Genomic DNA, 21,281 nt, shown 5'->3' with positions numbered 1-21,281 from the left:
CTGGTGATGAATGTGTGTGTAGTGGCAGCTATAGTTGAGTTTATGCCTGGTGTCTGTGTGAAAGAGTGCATCAGTGTGTCACTTGCCAAGTTTAAAGGACAGATACAAAGAGAGAGAACGAGAGAGAGAGAGAGAGAGAGAGAGAGAGAGAGAGAGAGAGAAAGAGGTCCCCTCGGTCCAGATGTCTCTACTCCCCTCCCGCACACATGGAAATAGCGGCACGTGGCTCATCGAGGCTTTGTTAGACAGCATTAAAGGTTTATTTCACCACAGTGGATAAGAGTTGGCACAGCAAACACAGCCATGCGCCACTGAACATAGGAGTACTACTGGATTTTATTATTGATTATATTAACCAAAAGGACAAAAGCAAGAATACAGAGATCCCAGGTGAGATTGCACTTTCCAAAAATAATTTATTGTTTAATTGTTTATTGTGAATTTAATTGTATATTTATCTCACACTGTTTCTGCTACTCTCTTTAACCCCATCTCTCTCTTTCTCTCTCTCTCTCTCTCTCTCTCTCTCTCTCTCTCTCTCTCTCTCTCTCTTTATCTATCTCTGTCTCTGTCTGTCTCTTTCTCTCTCTCTCACACACACACACACACACACACACAAACACCACTTAGTCACTGTTCAAATTTGCCTTGTCATGAGAAGCCAGTAAGGCACCTGCCTCACTCCTGAGAATATATATCCCCTGTTTTTATAGGAGACCTTTGCTGGCTGATTGATTTTTATTAAACCATCGTTATTATCATCATAATCATTTTCAAAAACCTACTGTATATGAAATTTCCATGCATTGTCAGAGTTGTTCTTCTTGTGTAACTCTTTAAAAAATCTTAGAGACACGGAACTGAACATCAGAAACATGACATCCCTATTAGGTCACTGAGTAAACTCATCCCTTAGGGTTTCTTCTCTGAAACTATCCATAAAAAGCTTTCTGGGGTAATGGAGAGGTTTTTGTCTGAAGAGAATTTTTTTTGACTTGCATGTGAATTCCCCCACAGTATAAGGTAACAGTTCATATTTCAGTATCAGTGTTTCCAATCCCATTATTTTGTCAAATTTATTGAAACCTTAATGATTATATATAGTCAAGAACATAATTATTGTCTCCCTTAATGAGAGTGATGCAAACGAGCAATATAACATGGATAATTCATTTAAAAATAATTTATTAAGAGATCAATAGAATTTATTTTTCACACTACTACTAATAAGAATAAGAATAACAATAGTTTATTATGCAGTAAACAAATCTAAAAATCCTAAACCTAAAAAAATATTTTCAATTAAATCTACATTTATTATTGTTCTCTAGATGCATAAAGTCTAGTAGCTGTGCTGTTACCCTTGACCATGTCCTGTCACCCAACGGTAAATATGATGTTTGGCATGATGTATGATTTCACCACAGTTGGTTATTGAGCTGCACAAATTAGGCAACAAAAAATTTAACCGGTGTGTGATTCCAAAAATTCAGAGCAATAATAAGAATAATAGTCTGGAAACCCAGAAAGAGGTTAAATGAGTTTACTGATACAATGACAATTCCAGGTTGTTTTGCATGTAGTGGTCCAGGAGCTGTTGTGATGATTAGTAACAGTATATTTTAACATAGATTAAGTTCTGTCTGCTAATTATCAAAATTGTTCTTTATATAATTAAGTGTTTTGCCAAGGTCCTCAGGTTGCAGTTATATAAAAAAAACTATTAGGCATCTCTAGGGATTTTGAGCTCTAAGATGCCTTAATTTCACTGCAGAGAAAGTGTAATGATACAGCATATGTAAACAATTCTGTGCTTCCAAATTTGTGGTAACATACGAGTATGATGGTCAGGTATCGGAATTATAGCGTAGTTGTGAGGAACTGTCATGAATATGGCTATTGACTGACTGCTGAGCACTCTGAGAATCTGACTAGCACTCTTATATTAAAGTGTGAGATGTCAGGTATGTTCATTACCGTTTCAGTTATTGGTAGATGACAATGAGGTTCAGCTCCTCTACAAAACCCACACCACCACTCACATTCACCCCAGAGAAAGAGTGCATTCTGGTGGGACCCAAAATAATAAATTTATAACCTGTTCTCCAATGAATGTTTAACGTAGCTGCTATTAAGACATAGTGAACTTGAATCTTCCATAGAAGCCCATAGAGAACATGCTTCACTGCATTTCTCTGGGAGGTGTCTATGGGCAGCGGCTTCGGAGGAGACTTTCACACTGGCTGAATTGTCAGGCAAAAACATTGCATGTAATTAATGAACAGTAAAATACTGCAGTGAAATATTTTATCATCTTATTCAGAAATACTTATCAATTGACCCAGAGTGAAAAACAATATAGACACTTTGGTAAACATTCCATTGCTACATTTTAATTAGAAATTTAAGAGAGGCCAGGCTTCCTGTGTACTTTTCAGCAATCATCTGTGATCTGTAGGTGAGGGGATTGTGAAAATTAGTGATTAAGAAAAATGTCCAGACAGAAAATAACTCCATAGATAGGATCAGTAATGTCCAGAGAAACCATAGCAAGATTTACTAAAAACAAAATACCAAAAACAGATTAGCAGTTAATGAGGAACAGGATAAACTAATGATGAGGTGGAGCTGATGGTTACAAGAGTACTCAGGAAAAACATCAGGAGAAAGAGTGTTTTGTGAATTTGTTTATGCAAAGTAAAGGCCTTTCCGTTACTGGTGGCCTTCTTGAAAATAAGTAAAAATGAATACAAAATGAGTAAAAAAAACATGCAATGAATACAAATTAGAAAAGCAAACAAACAGAAAAGAAACGAACTAACAGAAAAGTCTAACAAGAGGAGCCCTGAACAACTCATTTCCCACATCTCTTTCTGTTCTTAGTTTTATCTTATATTCAGAATGAGGTGGACTGAGGAAGCTGCGACAATTGAATTTGTTAAACGCTCAAGTCTTAACCTCTTGACAAAGACAACTTCGATTTATGCTAAAATATCTTAGGAGAACTCCTGTGCTATTAATTTTCAGAACTTCCAGGACAACCAGCCAAAAACAGCACAGCAGGTATTTGATTTGTGATGGTGAAACATGCCAGATTTGTGCACGCTTACATTTTAATATATACTATAATCCACAGAAATAGAAGAGGGTTGAAGGCAATTTATTTAATAATAACAACAATAATAATAATAATAATAATAATAATAATAATAATAATAATAATAATAATTTATTAGTTATAAATTGTTATAACTCCGTCCAGGGTGTATCCTGCCTTGATGCCCAATGACGCCTGAGATAGGCACAGGCTCCCCGTGACCCGAGGTAGTTCGGATAAGCGGTAGAAGATGAATGAATGAATGAATGAATAAATTGTTATAAACTTGTTGGCAAGTTGTTTTGAAATATTCCTTTAAAATATTAAAAAAAAACTTATATTAAAATATGAAAAAAAAATGCTGTATTCTTAATGGTAATAGTTGAAATATAAATATTTGAGATGGAGCTTTTTTGCCTAAAGTAGTTCAGTTTAATCGCCCTGTAGTGTTATAGCTTAATTGTCAATGACTGGGCTGCAATTCAGTGTCCAAATTGCTTTTGGGAGGGTCTCTTCAAGTAAACATGCACACACTGACCTGCATGTGCAAACACACAGGCACACACAGTAGCATAGTTGGTCCAAAGCAACAACCAAACCAAAAACCCTAATACACATGCACGCACAACTGCGAAAAAGCTTACTTCTTCCCACCCTTATACAGATAAAACAGACCAGTGTTCTGATCTCCGCACAATGATTGTTAGCAGACCAAAAACCAAAATTTGTGATGAGAGAGGATTGTGGCACTGTTTGACATTTTCACATAAATCTAATTAGACAGAGTATAAAATCTACAGAACAGAATCATTTCAGATTATGACATCATATGTGGTTTTATTTTACTTTTTCTTATTGGAGAAGTGAAGAGAGAGATGTGGGAAAGGTTAGACTTGGTTAAACAAAATGTTCAACAAAAAGGTAATGGTTAATAAATTAATGGTTAATAAATGATCAATATCCACAATCCCATCTGTTAACTGAAGGTAGCTCAAGGTTTTTTTTGAGAGATTAGCTTCCTAAGCACACTTTATGCTCACCTGTAATTTGCACACTGATCTTTTCTAAGAATTCTCCTGTAGTCCACATGCTGCATTACAGTGATTACCTTTTGATGGCCGCATTTGTGTCTGTGTGGATTATTAAATTTTAAATATTATTATCTTACTCTTCTGCCAGGACCATGAGTGCTAGAATAAAGCCTGTGACTAAGGATCACAGTGGCTCGGGGATCCCTCTGCCCCAGACCATGAGCACCTTCTCCAAGCAGAACACCAAGTGCTCAAGCAGCAGCTTCATGAGTTCACCTGCACAATATCATTCAGGTGGACGAATGACTTCCTCCTCGTCCTCCACCTCCAGTATTATTACCTCTAAGGAGCTGCTGAAGGAAGCTTCTTCAAGGATTCAGTATCAACTGCAGAGACCAACTCCACACAAGACCTCATTTAACCACACGACTGGTTCTCGCTCAGCCTACAGTAGCCCACAGGTTCCTAAAAGGGACATGCTGCGCTCCAAAGACACTCTGGACCTCCGTAGACTCTCTGTGTCACAAGACAGGTATCGAGACCTGACAAGGAATGGCAACAAAAACTGGAAAACAAATCAGGTACAGTTTAAGAGTCTGGATAATGCAGATGCTCCATCATCTTCTTGCTTGACAACGCGAGAGGTCCAGACAGGAAAAGCTGGTCTGAGAACAACCAATGGGAATTTGATTTGGGGATCCTCTTCTGGTAATCATGCAGGCTTTAACAAGCAAAGAATCAAGTTTAAAAATGGAAGCACTGTGAAAGACATAAACTCCTGCAAACGTACACCACAAACAACTGAAGGAAGTGAATCACCTCGTATGGTTGCAGTGGCACCTTTCAGATTCAAGTAAGATGACTGAGTTAATGCTCAAACAACAACTAACACATTAAAAGTGACACTATTGATTTATATTACAGTATTCATCACAAGCTGTGATTAGTTAAGCTTAAACAACTTTAAATATTTATTTTTATATTTAAAAACCATGTTTCTTCTATCAAATACAAATTTGCATGGCGCCATTTGCAGTATTTTCAGGGTTTATTTCTAATAATTGTACAATACTATTTAGAAGACATGTCCATGTCTCTGATCCCCAGACTTCAGGTTCAGGAGGATACAGACATGTCCTCTTTGGAGGATGTGAGTGACTGCTCCTCAGACTCCATGGAAGTGTGTTGTGAAGATTTGGGTAAGCCTTCCCTAAATTATCCAGAGTTCATGACCAGAATCTTACACTTGCTCTGTGACCTATTATTAAATGCCTTTGACTCTGAATGTGGACATAATGTTAGGCTGGCAAAATTAGATGTAATTACTGCCTGCGCAATTGCTAGGTGCAATGTGAGCATGCTATTTTGTCTCTGTTTCCACATTCAGAACCCTGCCATACACAAGTGAGCTGCAGTGCTTAGGGCTGGTTATGTCGTTTTTTATGATACAATTTCCATGATCATCACTTGAACTTACAATGAATCGCAAGGGTTTGCTCACCCTTAGAGCAAAAGAAAGAAGACAAATATTTTTTTTAGTTTTTCACAGACGTTCTTTTTTCACAAGTAAAATAAATAATTGGCAGAATGGTGCTTTTTAATACCCTCACCTACCAGTTTAAGAGCTATGCCTATTAAATCACCTGAACATTCATGCAATTATGCATTATTCCAATCATGTGACAGCAGATACAGATAAAGAGCTCACATCAAACATCAAAATGCTCACATCAAACATCAGAATGGGTCAACATTTGCTTTAAGTGACCAACCACAGGACGGGTGATGATGTAATTTGAGTTTTTCAGAAACTGCTGATCTCCTGGGATTTTTACTCACAGAGTCTCTAGAGTTTGCACAGTCTTGTCTTTTCTCAGTTCTCTACTGCTCGGTTTCAGTGAGCTCATGTACACTGTGGTTTCAGACATCAGACATCCTCTCCAGTCAGACAACTGACTGGAGAGGAACACAATGTGGTCTTCTGCTGTTGTAAGACGTGCGTCCACTTCATTCAAGGTTTATTATGGAATGCATTCTGAGATGCTTTTCTGCTCACCACAACTGTTAAGAGTGTTTATTTACGTAAGTGTATCCATCCTATCAGGTGAAACCCTGATATTGTCCTCTGATTTCTGATCAATAAATAGATCTCACACTGACAGAGTTGTTTTTATAGACTCTATAGTCTCTATTATGATTGAAATCCCCAGGAGTTCAGCAGTTTCTAAAACAACAACAGCATGGACACTGAGATCACACTTCCATCCCATTCTGATGTCTGATGTCTGAATATTAACTGAAGCTCTTGTCCTGATTGGCTGATTGGATAATTATAGGTGGTTTCTTTATCAGTTCTGTTTATGACATATTTTATATGACCACCCTTTTTCTATATAACTACTTCTGACTTCTTTCATATCTGAGTAGCTTTAGGATTCTCATCAGTCCAACTTTAATTTAGTCCTCAGTATTATAAAGTTTTATTTGGGCAAAGAATTGATGGTGGGAAAATGTTAAACTAATTATAAAAGATTTCAGGTATTCCCTTTTTTCTAGTTGATTTGTCTTGTTGCAAGAACAACCACATTTTCTATTTAACTTTAACATCTGCAGCTGTGTAGAACTGTGTTTATGTGCACTCATGAGTACTATTACTTTTATACATTACACAGACAATTAGAGAAAAAAAAAACATGGCCAGAACACAATTCTTCAAATCTCTTATCTCACTTGCATACTGACAGATAATTCTGTCCTGATACCTATCTGTCCTTCTCAAGATCCAGCTTTTCTTCTTAGTGACTCTAACAGATTCTACATGGGCATAAAATATAACGCTTGCTCAAAGATTATTTTTGCCAAATACAAAATCTCCTTTGTCAGTTTCATATTTCCATTGATTCTAATTAATTCAGGAAACTCTAATTAATTCCAGCCACGTGTTTCTGTAATTTATTTGACTATTAATTAGCTTTGAATCACATACATTGTGAAAATACAACATTTTAATGGCTCTTTATATTATTATGCTATAGCTAAAAGTTAATATGTATTTCCACAGTTGTTCGGCTTTAAAAGGACTTCAGAAATGTTCGGTCTAGTGAAACTTTAAAACTTGCCAGCAGTTAGTTGTGGGAATCTACTCTTGGAAAGCAGTATATTGATTTAGATCAGTTCTAGAGAGTCTAGGCTTAGCCTTAAACAAGCAGAACTGGCTTACTTTTGATGGTAATATTTTACATTATTTTAATACAATAATGCTAAAGACATTATGTTGGAACATTATGAGGCAAAATCTGTGACAATTTCCAAGCTTTGACAGCATGGGAAAACAAACCCTACACACTTTATTGTCTACTTCTACTTTCCCAGAGTTTCAACATTCGTGGTGTAGCTTAAGAATATGATTAATCATTCCCAGTGCCTGAAAAATCCTCCCTGTTTTTTCTTCTGTTTTTCTAGGCCATCACTAACTGTGTTGCAAGAGGTTATAAGTTTCATATGCAAGTTTCAGGCTCATATGACTGAAAGAGAACATGAGTTTTAAAAAAGTTCACTGGCTGATTTTGAAATATATAGGACATAATTTCCCATGACTAAATTTTTCCTTCAATACTTATTTTGTGTTTGCCTGCATGAAATAAGAAACTGGGTTTAGCAATATGTAGTTTCAGGGATGTTATGGATTAACAGATCATATTTTTGTAGACACACCCTGTGAAAACAATGGGACATGCTAATTTCCATATCACTTTTAAAATTTAAACGTTTGAAATCTTACTAAATAATCAATGAAATCTCTCAGGTAATGCTAAAAGGTCCTGGTTAATGTGATATTCAATGGCACTTGCTTTTTAAAGACTCTTATGTGTAGTTGTATTTCAAGCAATCCTAGACGACAGTGACGATGCATTGATTTCTAGTAATTATTCAAAGGAAGGCAGCTGTGAAGGTTTTTAAATGGTTGCAGGGTGAAGCATGACATATGCCACCCTTTAAATCATTAGATCAGATCTAAGGATCCAGTTTCACCCAATGCTTCTGGGCCTGTGATTCGATGCCCCTCATGGTTTAGGTTTTGGATACAAAAAAATCTGTTCTCCTATGTTAGACTATTGTTGAACCATTTTCATTGGATTCACATCATTGGTATGCTTATTTAAAGGCAGATGTCAACAGTCCTTACACAGATTTAGTATTGCCTAAAAAAAGACTACCCAGTCTGTAGTGTTCAAAGTAGACGAGAATTAAAAAAGGTGAGAATTAAAAAAATATATATATATACACACACACACACACAATGCTGTATATTGTAAATTGCTTTTTATATATAAATTATATACGTTATATATGTTTTCTGATAAAAAACCTCATGGGGGCTGTCTGTAATTTTACCTGTAGAAACAGAAGAAGTGTAGTAAGTTTTAGTAAGTCTTCTTGTAGCCTTTAGTAAGAGGGCTGGAACAATCAAAGCAAATTCTCTAGAAAACTCCATGAAAGTGTGCATAAGATGAAGTGCAGTGTTAAAGGCATATATATAATTTTTTCATTTGTTTACATACATTTAGGATATAGTAAAATCAATCAGGTTTTGTCAGTTATTTCCATGGTATAATGGCACAAACAGAGCAGCCTTAGCCTTGGGGATGCTCACGTGTCTACTGACAGCTGTGCTGTTGGCTGGCCTTATCCTTTCAATGGGCTGCAGATGTGGGGGAAACCTCTCCTGAGAAAGGGTGGTCACATCAGCCAATGTCTAATACTGTGTCTCATATAGCATTTTTCAGTGTACATTACTGGCAGTCATTCTTTACTCCCAGTGCTACCAAACATACACATATACTACTTACAAAATGTATGAACAAGAAAACAATCTAGCAATATTCAAGACAAAGACAAATCTGAGAACTGAATTCTTAAAGCGCAAAGTCTACACACACAGCCAAAAGTCATTAACACATGAAAGCAAAATGAAGGCACAGAACCACGTGAGCAGAAAAAAACTAGTTCCATTCAGTTTAGATCTTAAATCGGGTATGCAAACAACAACGTGGCACATGAGAATGAGGCACAGAGACATGGGAATCAGATTAGACTGGAGTGATGGCTACATCTGGACTTCCTTGAACTTGGAACAGACTACTCACAACAACTGCTGAAATAATTTTCTTCACAGAAAGCATTAGCATAACAAGTGCTATGTTTAGTACAAGTCTTAGATTATGTAGATCCTCTGCCATACAAGTCTATAACATGTGCCATATAACATATTACAACAAGCTTGTTAGTATCAAACAATCCTCTGGCTCACAAACAGCACTGTGAAAGAAAATGTATCACTTCACCAGCACTGTAATCAACAATAATTTAATCACGTCAAAAGATGTCTTTATAACATGATTAGTATTTGTAATTTATGGATTTTGTATGAATAATCCCTATAAAAGCATGTTCTATGTGCTAATCTTCTAGTAAAGTAAAGTAAATGCATGTGACTGAGGTTTATTTAACAAAAAACAATATTTTTGTAAGTTCTGTAAAACTAATGATGACAATGATCTTTTTTGCATGCATAAAAGTGTTTATATGTATTTCTCATGTTTTAAAATTAACTTCAACACTCAACATCCTCTAGTTTTTCTTCCTGTGATGATCTCTACAGGAAGTTTGCTATGCACTCAGTGATGTCATCAGATGTAGCCTGTAACATCAACAGCCTACTGGTAATGAAGGAAGACAATAGAGGCTATTCTTTTAACTTCCTTTTAACCCACAGTGACTTCAAATGGTTTGTGTGACTGAGAATTACCCCCACAGTCAGCATGGGGTTGACAAAGTATCTATATCTCAGTGGGAGAGTTTTAAGGCTTTTCTTTTCACATAGTGATAACCAGGTCAGTTGCCCCAGGCATTTCATGCAGTGCTCATTCTTGGTCATGCACGCTAAGAATGATGAGGAACTGGGGCATTCAAAAAAAGAAGAGGGAAAAGCTAATGCCTACATTTGAAGCCCTCTGTCGCCATTTTCACGGTGCATTGTGGCGTGCTGGGAATCTACAGTCCTTATGCCTGTTGTGATGTCAGGAGCATGGTTGCTATGGAGACGGCTTTTCCAGAAGAGCATTGTGGAATACTCCACAGAGATATGTACATGGACCGTCATGTACTGTATGATGATCTTAGGGATCATCTCAAAATACCTCATCCGTAGCATGTATAGATGCTGCAAGATGAAGCTGAATGTCAAATGGTGTACAAGAATGACGTCTTATTTGTAAAAGGACCTGATGGAAATTTTTTGTTTTGCTGAGGCTGGAATTCATTGAGCAGAATTATGACTTCCTGCATTATTTGAGGCTCAGCAGTTTACATCATTTGATGCTTAGCATTTTACAAAGGTGATAACGGAAAAGCTTGCTTTGACCTCCAAACCAACACAACTGTCAAATTATGTAGAACAAATAACTAAGACAAGGTTTGAAATATAGTACTATATTTTGCTTATATTTTGTAGAAACTTAATATGTATAACATATTATTTATAGAGGTAAAAATGGTTATGAACAACAGTGTGGTATAATATCCTTTCTACATTAAATGGTAAGGGGATTTTATTTTCCCATGTAATACAGTAACAGTGAATTTAATGACTGTGCATATCCGGTGGGGGAGGGGCTGAGAGAACAAAGGGCTGGGGTAAATTTTGCAGAAACACATCAACCAATCTTCGATTCTAGAGGTAGATTAAAATTAAAGCATGCACTTACTCATCGCCCCCTTCTTCTCACACTTTCTGCTGAGAATGAGTGAAACATTGGTAAATGTTAGATAGTAAGAGAGAAGGAAAGAAAGAGGGAGGGGGAGGATGGAAGAGAAGAAAAGGGGGAGGGATTGTTGTTGCGTCTGCCTCTGCTGCTACCCGGTTGCTGTGCATTTCAGATGTAGTAGGGTCTGGTGAAGGGAGGAGAGAAATGAATGAGAAAGAAAGAGCGCAGAGAGACAGAAAGAAAGGGAGAGCTAGGGCAGTAGTGAAGCAGCAGGCAGGCAGGAAGGCGTAAGGAGGAAAAAGCAAAGCGAGGACAGAATTTGCATTTTCTTCCTGCCTGCTCAGAGAGGAAGGTGGAAAGAAAGAAATAGCTGAGCCTGTGGATTCTCCTTCTTTTCTTTTATCTTCTCCTTGCTGAAGCTGCTCTAAATGCTCTCCCATAGAGGGAGAGGTTTGGGGTAGCATAGAAAAGGAGGTTGGCTTCCATACTAGATCTAGCTCAAGGAACGCGATCATACATCCAGGAAGGAAAGCAAAGTAGCGGGCATGGCTGCTAAAAGGAGCAAGTCTGGAGTACCACAGAATGTGGCACGGAGCGAACTAAAAGTCTACCGTACAGGTAGCACAGAGGGACGCATCCCTGTGCCCACCAACCTGCGCAAGCAGAGGTCTCTGACTAACCTAGCTGTTCTAACGGATGCAGAGAAGAAGATGCAGCTCTACGAACCCAAGTGGTGCGATGACATGGGCAAGGCCAGTACTAGCCACCTGAAGACGGGCAAACCAAAGCTAACAGGCGTTGGAGGAGGGCCTGGTAGTGCCCAGCTTTCACGGAACCTGTCCAAGTCAGAACATTCTCTGTTCCAGGCCAAACCCAAGCCCTTTACCCCACTTGCTGCTCCTGGTGCCCTGGGCAAAACCCAGAGCCGCATCCCCCGGGGTCCATATGCGGAAGTAAAGCCTCTTAGCAAAGCTGCAGATGATGGAAAGTCAGACGATGACATCTTTTCCAGCAAGGCAAAGGCTGCAGGCAAGAAGACTGCAGCTGGGGGTCAGGGGGACTCTGAGGCCAAAGGCCAAGGTGAGGAAGGTGGTGATAAGCCCTTTTTGAAGGTGGATCCAGAGCTAGTGGTCACAGTTCTTGGAGATCTGGAGCAGTTACTCTTCAGTCAGGTGCTTGGTGAGTACACCACAGTGTGTTTAAAAAAACATGTAGTGTCTGCAGATCTCCAAGCTTTAACCAAATCTGCCTGAAGCACCTAACATATCTATATCTAACATACATTCTAAATTCAACCGAACAAAATGCCTTCTATAAGCTGCTGTGCTGATGGGAGGAACACAGTTTGGTGTGACATTGCAACCTTACTTACAGTGTTTGCCATTGGATAATTTTTACACTTGGTTGTCAGAAACTGCTCTAAATCATATACTGAGAGAGATACAAGGAGAAACAGCTGTTCGCTACTGGACATTATTCTCTGTGCATTCACATTGTTGCAATCGGTTTGGTCTCTAGCACTTCTGTCTTTCTTGTGGAAAAATTTATGCTCTAGATGATCCCTGTGTGTCATTTCATGATTATTCTGAGCTGCTTGATGGCGGCATTTGGCACATGGATCCGCTTTCCGTTGTCTGCCCACTGCAGTGCCTGAGTGTATGCATGTGTGTGGGTGTGTATGTGTGTATGTGCTGGTTTTCAAGACTGGTGTTGCTCTACTCTGAGCTGTAATGAGGTAATGGCTGCTATCAGGGAATGGCTGAAGAGAGGGGAGCAAAATAAATTTGGCATATATTGAATTAATTTGCAGCTTACACTGATGCTCATCCTTATTTCCGTTCCAACCACATTTCCACAGCCATTAATGCAACCTTGTCTGTGATAACAAGCATGAGAAAGAGAGATACCTTGTTGCTAATCACCACCAAAACCTTTTTTGACTTAAAAGCCATCATGCCACAACAAGCTGGTATATCAGGGCAATATATTCTATTGTGTGCCTCAAGACAAAATTTGTCTACTGTTGATTTTTCGTGATTGTTGCTTCTTATTCATCATTTCCTATAGGAAGATCCAGCTTCCTATAGGAAGGTTCAGCTTGGATGTTGTATTTCGTTAGCATGTAAAAAGGACATGTGAGGTGTCAGAGAAGAACAATGCTTATTATTATGGTCAAATATGAAGAAGACAGTCAAAAAAATTACTTCCATCTATTTGATCGCTTGACATTTGTTTCTATCTTCTGAGCTATTTAAATTGCAGAAGTAACAGCATCCATATAAGTTCCTTATCTTTTATTCCTACCAAAACAATGTTTTCCATTTACCAAAATATTTACCATTGATTTACATAAGACATGGATGCACACGTTCCCGCTTTATTAGTCCAACTAACCTGATGCACTGAATAACGTATAAATAAATGACCAAACCTTGGTGAGCCCATATCTGTGACTCCCTAGACATTGTTAACCTAGACAAATATTATTAGTTTAATACTGTTTAATATGGACTGAGGTCAACTAAACAACCTCTCAGTTTAGCTCCCTAGCATACCTGGCAGTCACATTAGGTATATTCATCGCACATTAGGTATATTCATAAACACATTAGGTATATTCATCGCTACGCATGCTTCTTTGCTGACAACAAATCTAATTATTCTATTACTGTATATATCAATATGGGAGGTAATGTTAGTTAGCTAGCCAGACAGTTAATAGAGAAACTAATAATATATACTGTATGTATATGTTAATCCTTGCATTTCATGACTATTTTGTTTAAAGTAAACCTATATAGCCAAATCTATCACATTGCCTAATAGGATAACAGCATCTACAAAAAGAATGATCTGGTTTTTTAATTTTAGATGCAAAGGAAGCTATACAGATTCACTCACTCACTCTCACTCATTTTCTACCGCTTATCCGAACTACCTCGGGTCACAGGGAGCCTATGCCCATCTCAGGGGTCATCGGGCATCAAGGCAGGATACACCCTGGATGGAGTGATAACCCATTGCAGGGCACACACACACTCTCATTCACTCACGCAATCACACACTACGGACAATTTTCCAGAGATGCCAATCAACCTACCATGCATGTCTTTGGACCGGGGGAGGAAACCGGGGTACCCGGAGGAAACCCCCGAGGCACGGGGAGAACATGCAAACTCCACACACACAAGGCGGAGGCGGGAATCGAACCCCCAACCCTGGAGCTGTGAGGCGAATGTGCTAACCACTAAGTCACCGTGTTTTTATTATTCAGATTATTAAGAAGGTTATTAAGAATATATTATTTAGGTGGTTTTTATTATTTAAAATGTACAGTATCTATATACATTATGACATTTTCAAGATAGCACTTAATTAAAAAAATTAATTAATAAAATGCATCAAAAATATTATCTAATAAAAGGTAAAAACAAAAAATCTCCTAAACCTGGCTAATTCATTTGTTAACATTTATGTTTCTTTTACAAATTATATTAATATCCTTAACATATCCTTAACATATGTATGCAGTTTCAGTTTAGAAACAAATCTATTTGGCACAAATATATTTTTTTACTTGATTTAGGTTTATGTGTAGAAAGGTTGCACAGTTACCAGAGGCATGTCAAACTGATAATGGCAAGTAGTCTTAAGAGAAATGAAAATCAGGATAATATATTAATAGTCACCAGTGATGTGTATTTAATTTACAATTTATATCTTCATAAGAACTGAAATAAGTGGACACGATGCATAGACGTTGTACACAAATATGTCTTGATTTTCTGGCTTAGTTTTACTGAAATGACTTGCCGGCTAATGATAGCAAACATATTGTCTCAGGCTAACATGTAGCTTCCCCAACAACAGTCTATATAAAGGGTTAGAATTTCAAAAGCAATGTTACACAGTGACTGAGCCTCGGTGACAGGAACACCCAAAAATACAACCCAAGTAAAAAAAATTAGTGGTTCTGTTAATATCATCTATTAGTTGTTGAACTGTGTTTATCAGTATTTATGTCAAGAATAAACCAGAGAAGACTGAAGTTCAACACTATTGATCATCATTTCTCTTCCATAATGTATGTGTCTTTTCATAGCATATCATTTTGTTAACGTTTCAGGGTTCTGAGTTGCATACTTCAGGATAATGGACATCCTTATGGACTTCATCACTTCTAAGCTTTCTCAATCATGGCAAGAGAAACAGCATACTTAAATACACTTGAATAGAGAATAAAACATTGGTTTTCACTGTGCATGCAGCTGCTGTGTTACAATGTTGTGCAGCTGGACTGGGCTCTAGGCCCATGCAGAAACTCTGACTGAAATATCTGCAGCAGGACAATGGGTTGAATTGAGAAGCAGACACAAGAGACAGAAACTTAAGAGCCTGTGGATACATTTGGCTCCTCATGCTTGGCTGTGGTGCACTGTACACAACAGACTTCAGTTGAGTTGGCAGCATTAAAACAGAATGGTAAAAAGGACAGACAGAAACCAAAAAAAAGAATTAAAAAAGAGCCAGAAAGATATGTAGCCAAGTCTAGAAGGTACAATGTTTCTTTGGTATTTTTTTTTTTTTTTTTTTTTTTTTTTTTTACAAAAGGAGAAATTAACATGCTGAGCATACAGATTGTATTTTGGTAGAATACAAAATGAGGAACCTGACTGTGTTTATAACATACCACCCCAGATCGGGGAGAGTTAAAAGGAGCAAGGACACTGCAGTAGAGGCAGAAGCAAGGAGGGGATACTGTATGAAAACATAAAGCAGAAGATGTAATTTTGGTGGTTACATAAATACACAGATAATCAGGAGCCAGTAAGGACCTACAGTAGTTACGGTTTTATACTGTGACTGTCTGTGTGAGTGACCTACTTCTACCACCCAGGAAGTAAATGTGTCGCTCTGGACTCTGTGACCTTAAAATTTAATTTCTGCACCATATGTTTCATCCCACTAAGCTGTATTATAGCATACTGTGCATGGATGCTTGTTATTACATACTTTGGGCTGCATTAAGCATTAAATTTATACTGAAATGTAAGTGTACTTTGATAGTTCTTCAGTTTCTCATGCCCCATTTAGAATTGTTGTCCATTGGTGTGTTACATAATACTGAACTCATTTATATAATATATGCTCTGATTTATTTACAGAGTGATTGTACGCTGTAACTAAATTGGGAGAACAATTACATGCCTCTCACTCTGCTGATCACTGTTTAATTGATAAATTTGATCCTGTACATAATGTACTATTTATATAACTGCAATCCCTTGAGTGACTGCTAATTAGGACACTTGTTAATCCCTTGGCTCCCAGGGGAATGGTGTATGACTGACAAGGGATATTCGATTCTGCCATAACCCTTGTACTGTCCTGGAGTCCCTCTCTCTCCCGCTCAATACGGCCATTAATAATGTCAGAACAAGCATCATGCCTAACTGCACCATGGGATTGATTGGTCATGCTGATGACATGCTGATCATCAATGTATAGGCCAGGTAAACCAGTTGCATGCAGAAAGTGGTGTGTGTGAGATACATGTTTGCTTTATAAATAGTCACATTCATTTTCTAAATCGAAAAGATGCAGTGATATTCTGTAGCCCTTTCTACTTATTTTGTTACATTTATTTCATTATTTTTTATGCGAAATTGTTTAGGCCTCACTGTCCTCATAATTTTATAGGGTTCATGTTGAAGAGATGGTTTTAAAGGAGGAGACATGGCTGATGGAATGACTACTTATTTAGTCATTTATCTTTAACTGGTTTTAACTTGTTTTTCAATAACAGTTCACAAAGCTCATTACTTGAGCGTGGCTATTTTAAATCCCCTGCATTATTATATTAAAGTAGCATTATTCTGTGGGGTGAAGGCTTAATTATCTGGCTTCTCCAGCTCATTTCATGTGGATGGGTATATGGGCAAGACACTGTTCTGCTTTTTATATTTGTTGCTATGCCACATCCAAAGTGTGACCTTTATGAAATGGCTTGATAACATTTGAAACACTGTGTGTGTGTATGTGTTATTTAGTACTGCAGGGACAATCACTGCAGTCAGATTTGCTCCCTTGCTGTCCTATTTAAGAAATCTCACTGATGAAAATTCATTCTTCTATCTATGTTATGTTTATTTCACCTGGTTCTCATTAATTGATTGGTTGATCTCTTTTTTTTTGCACGTTTAGAGTTACGTGTGATTCAGCTCTTGACCTTAAGTCAGTTTTTCACTGTGACTTTGACTCAGTTGAGTTCACTGCCAGGCAGGTTCAAATAACCACAATATGTCAAGCTGAAATTCATGTATTCTGCTGTAAATGCACCCAAGGTACAGTGGAATGCCATTAAATGATTTTTTTTTTCCCTCCCGGACATTGAGTGTTGAATGAGTTGATTTGAGTCTCTGTCAACTGTCAACAGTTAAAAATTTTATTTTCTCCCCACCTAAGCTTCATACTTTGTGTCATCCTTCTATTTGCTATCTGTAGCAAGAGCTATTTTAATATCTGCCAAATAGTGAGGGTGGAAGCCACGTTGTTAATTAGGACAAATTTGATTAATATAATCATTAAGAATTATTTTCATACACTATTTACGAAGAAATATATCGATAATTAACTACTCTGTAATGTGACTATTCTATTAGACATTTATATATGGTCATAGCATCATATATCATATTGTCATTTTTTATTAAACTGCCTATTTGTTGTATGTTGCATAAACACCACCTGCTTCTTCAGTCAGCATTTTCTATCCTTTTTTTAGGAAGGCACTTTAAAACAAATTTTATTAAACAAAGCCTTTAAAAGCGTGTCATGGTGCTATTGCAAAACCCTTACATTTCTAAGCAAGATAAATGTATTTTAAACTAAAAATTTGGTAAGAACTTTTAAAGGTGGGGTCTCCGATGTTTGAAAGCCAACGTCGATATCACCAAAACAAACACGCCCCTAACCCAAATGGGTCCCACCCCTGTATTGATAGCTCCGCCCACACATACATAAGTAACCCAGGCAACTAATGTAAAGAAATGTGTCTTTATCATAACTGAAGGGAAGAACAATACGATTGCAGATAAACAAACAAGCAAAAATGACACACAAGCATAATCATGCAAAGGACGGCATATATTAGTTCTGTGAAACAAAGCAAAACCAACGTTACTCACCTATCGAGAAGGAAAATAGCAACCTCGGCGTCTTAAGTAAAGTTGGTCACATATTCACAGATTGGAGTTTCCCGAGTCAATAACTCCTGAGCTAAACGCTGTTACTAGCAAAACGCGGTTGTAGCTGCCTCTCTACATTACTACGATAGAAAAGAGGTGTTATTTGTGTAGTAACAGTGTTTAGCTCAGTAGTTATTGACTCGGGAAACTCGAATCTGTGAATATGCGGCCAACTTCCCACTCCTTCAGTTCTTTCCAGCGCTGGAAAGCTGATCTTATATTAACACGGGTCCTACTTCTTGCCTTTTCGTAAGCCTTTCTTCGCTTTCTTTCTTTGATTTTATCCTCCATTTCAATATTAAAACCGCTTTCTGCTAATGTCACACATGCGCACTGAACACTCTCTCCGCCCATATTGAGAAGACCCGCCCCTTTTTGCTGATTGGCTACACGTTTGTTTTGGCTACATGTTTGTCGTCCCGACTGAGTTTTCTGAAACATTTCTCAAACAACGGAGACCCTACCTTTAAATATTGAATTTACCTCTGCATGCATCCAAGTATACAAGCATCAATGGGAGATACTTGTGTGTGTTTGGAAGTGATGATGCTGCTAGGTTTTTCTCTACAGGAATAATTTAATAGTCTACAGTATAGAAAAATAAATGCTTCTCAACCAGAAATGTTTATGTGTTGTGAAAAAAAAAGTTTATTGTCAAATTTGTGGATGACATGTCAGGTAAAAGTGACTGTTATTGAGCTGCTGGTGTCATTGGCAGATCGAGAGTCTCAGAGAAAGAGGACTGTTCAAAATGTTCTGGATCTCCGGCAGAATCTGGAAGATACCATGTCCAGTTTGCGAGGCACCCAACTCGGCCATGGGTAAGAAACAGCCATATACACATACATATATTTACATACTCAAGAATATTGTATATTTACAACGTAACTCATTGAGCTTAAGAAACCAATGCTGCTTGTAAACAGCATTTACTGTGTAAAGCAGTCTTTGTACAAAAACAAGGACCCAGTCATAGAGACTCTCACTCACACACAAACACACACACTTTCACAGACACACACACACGCACAGACACAAAGATGCTTTGCGGAAAGTTGCCACATTTGCTGTCCAAACACCTGGCTTTAATTCTTCACAAATACAAAACTGCTTGTACAGCTTTCACTGTCAATAAAAGCCAAACTCCCTTTTAAACCCACATACTATCTGTCCACCTCATATCTCTGAGTCTTTTAAGAGGAGCCAGAGTCTACTAAACACATTAGAGAGCTATACTGGACATGCTGGACTTAGCAATATCTCTGTCCACAGCGTTTTGATCTCTTCAGCAGACCTGTGACCCACGATCTTAAGAGAACTCAATATTTTAGATTCCTGTGGGTACACATCATATTCATCTTCCTTACAAGAATTTATTGCATATCTTTTTCTTTTAAAGTCCAGTTAAACAATATTTGAGCTGCTGTGATTTGTTTACTAATTTTGAGCAACCAGAATCCAAGAAAAATTTTGTGTTTTACATAAACACAAGAGCAAATGTCTCAAAATTTTAGCAAAAAAACAAAACAAAAACAAATATAATATATAATTAAAAATAGACAAAAATGTTTTCCTACACCGTACTAATACAGGCATTACAGTCCATTGTTAACTGTCTAATTAACTAATTGCACTGAAAAGGCATATATGTTCTAATACTTATAAGCTTATCTAGAAATCCAGTATGACATGACCTAAAATGATTGTTATATTAAATATAAAATGATTTGATGACTAGAATGTTTATAGTGTAGGAATTCATTTCTCTATGAAATGTGTTATTTTGCAAATATTCTTTTTAGTATTTTTTATAAAATGCTTCATTTCAGTAGACGGAACATAAGGTTTACTGTATTATTGACTCCAAACGGACAATGTAGTTGCTTACTAGCCACTTTTGTAATTGCATTATCTCTATTTAGTCATCTCAGGGCATGTAGTGGTACGCCTAGATTTTCTCCACACCCATACAAGTCTATCCAGATTTTCCAGGTTTTGAATTCACATCCTGAATTAAGAAAAGTGTCTCTCACCCAAACTTTTCTTAGTCCTATTGTTGCAGGAGTGACAGAATGACATGCAATCTACTGTAAATCACTCATCAAATGACACGTTAGAACAAAGCGATTCTTTGAGCATAAATAGTTGCTTAATTTACTATAATAACATTGTTGAAGCATTTATCTTGAATGTCATATGACTTGTCAAGCCACCCCTCTTTTTAAATGCTCTCATTATGTGATTGACATTTCTGTAGTGGGAATTTGAAGCCAGGTTCTGCATCTTCACATACTTTTTTCAGATTTTGTATGATTGTTGTTGAACACTTGAACATTGCCTCTTCCATTTCATTTTGTCACATTTGGGTAGCAATGTTGATGAATAATTTGTTGAATAGTTTGTTATCATTAATATCTAAAATATACAGAGATATTTGGGCATAAACTAATACAAAATCTAAAAATGTTTGGTTCTTCTTTTCTCTCAGTTGCCTGGACAGTAGCATGTGCTATGACAGTGATGACACCAATGCCCGTAGTGTCTCCAGCCTCTCCAACCGCTCCTCTCCACTGTCCTGGCGTCACGGCCAGGCAAGCCCCCGCTTGCAGGCTGGCGATGCCCCCTCTTCCACTGGTTACCCGCTGGGTTCAAAAGCTGCATCGCAATACACCTCTCATACCATGCCTGCCCGCTGCTCCAGCCGCCTCAGCAACACCTCCCACATTGAACTCATCGAGAACCTGGACACAGGAGATGGCGACCTCAAATCTGGCTACCTGAGCGATTCTGACCTAATGAGCAAGAGTCTGAATGAGGATGATGATGATGATGATAATCTTGCAAACGGGTAAGGTCTTATTCCTGTTCTAGAAGGAAAGTGATCGGGTCTTTTTGGGGCATTAAGGGTACATATGGCCACAAACCAGAGCCTTTTTTTAATGTATAAAATAGTGCCACCTATCAAAAAAGTAAGCTATTATGTGAAAATAATACCGCCACAGAAAATGACTACACTTTGGGCCAAATTAAAAATAGTAACACAGCAGTCTCCAAAGCAACAGACTGCTCAAGATAACCTTTTTTGAAAGTCAATTCTGAAAGACTGTAACCAGAAGGTGATTCAATTCTATCTCACTAG

General features: G+C 37.7%; 1 protein-coding gene across 4 annotated transcripts in view; it reads left to right on the top strand.

Annotated features, from left to right (window-relative positions):
- The first annotated feature begins 216 nt into the window (after positions 1-216).
- Positions 217-21,281, top strand: part of nav1b (neuron navigator 1b) — a 69,469-nt gene continuing 48,404 nt past the window's right edge. Inside the window, exons 1-5 of one of the 4 annotated variants that reach the window (XM_060868269.1) lie at positions 217-390; positions 4,277-4,981; positions 5,236-5,327; positions 18,861-18,963; positions 20,631-20,990. In XM_060868269.1, the coding sequence (XP_060724252.1) occupies positions 4,281-4,981; positions 5,236-5,327; positions 18,861-18,963; positions 20,631-20,990 (1,256 nt within the window). In that variant the 5' untranslated portion in view covers positions 217-390; positions 4,277-4,280. Of the gene's footprint in view, positions 391-4,276; positions 4,982-5,235; positions 5,328-11,064; positions 12,075-18,860; positions 18,964-20,630; positions 20,991-21,281 lie in introns of those variants that run through there. The other 3 variants (XM_060868270.1, XM_060868271.1, XM_060868275.1) reach the window with 3 other exon arrangements.

The sequence above is a fragment of the Tachysurus vachellii genome, chromosome 4 (genome assembly GCF_030014155.1).
Source record: "Tachysurus vachellii isolate PV-2020 chromosome 4, HZAU_Pvac_v1, whole genome shotgun sequence".
Taxonomy (NCBI): Eukaryota; Metazoa; Chordata; class Actinopteri; order Siluriformes; family Bagridae; genus Tachysurus; species Tachysurus vachellii.
The sequence above is the reverse complement of the archived record's forward strand: the minus strand, read 5'-3'. Positions and strand labels throughout refer to the sequence as shown.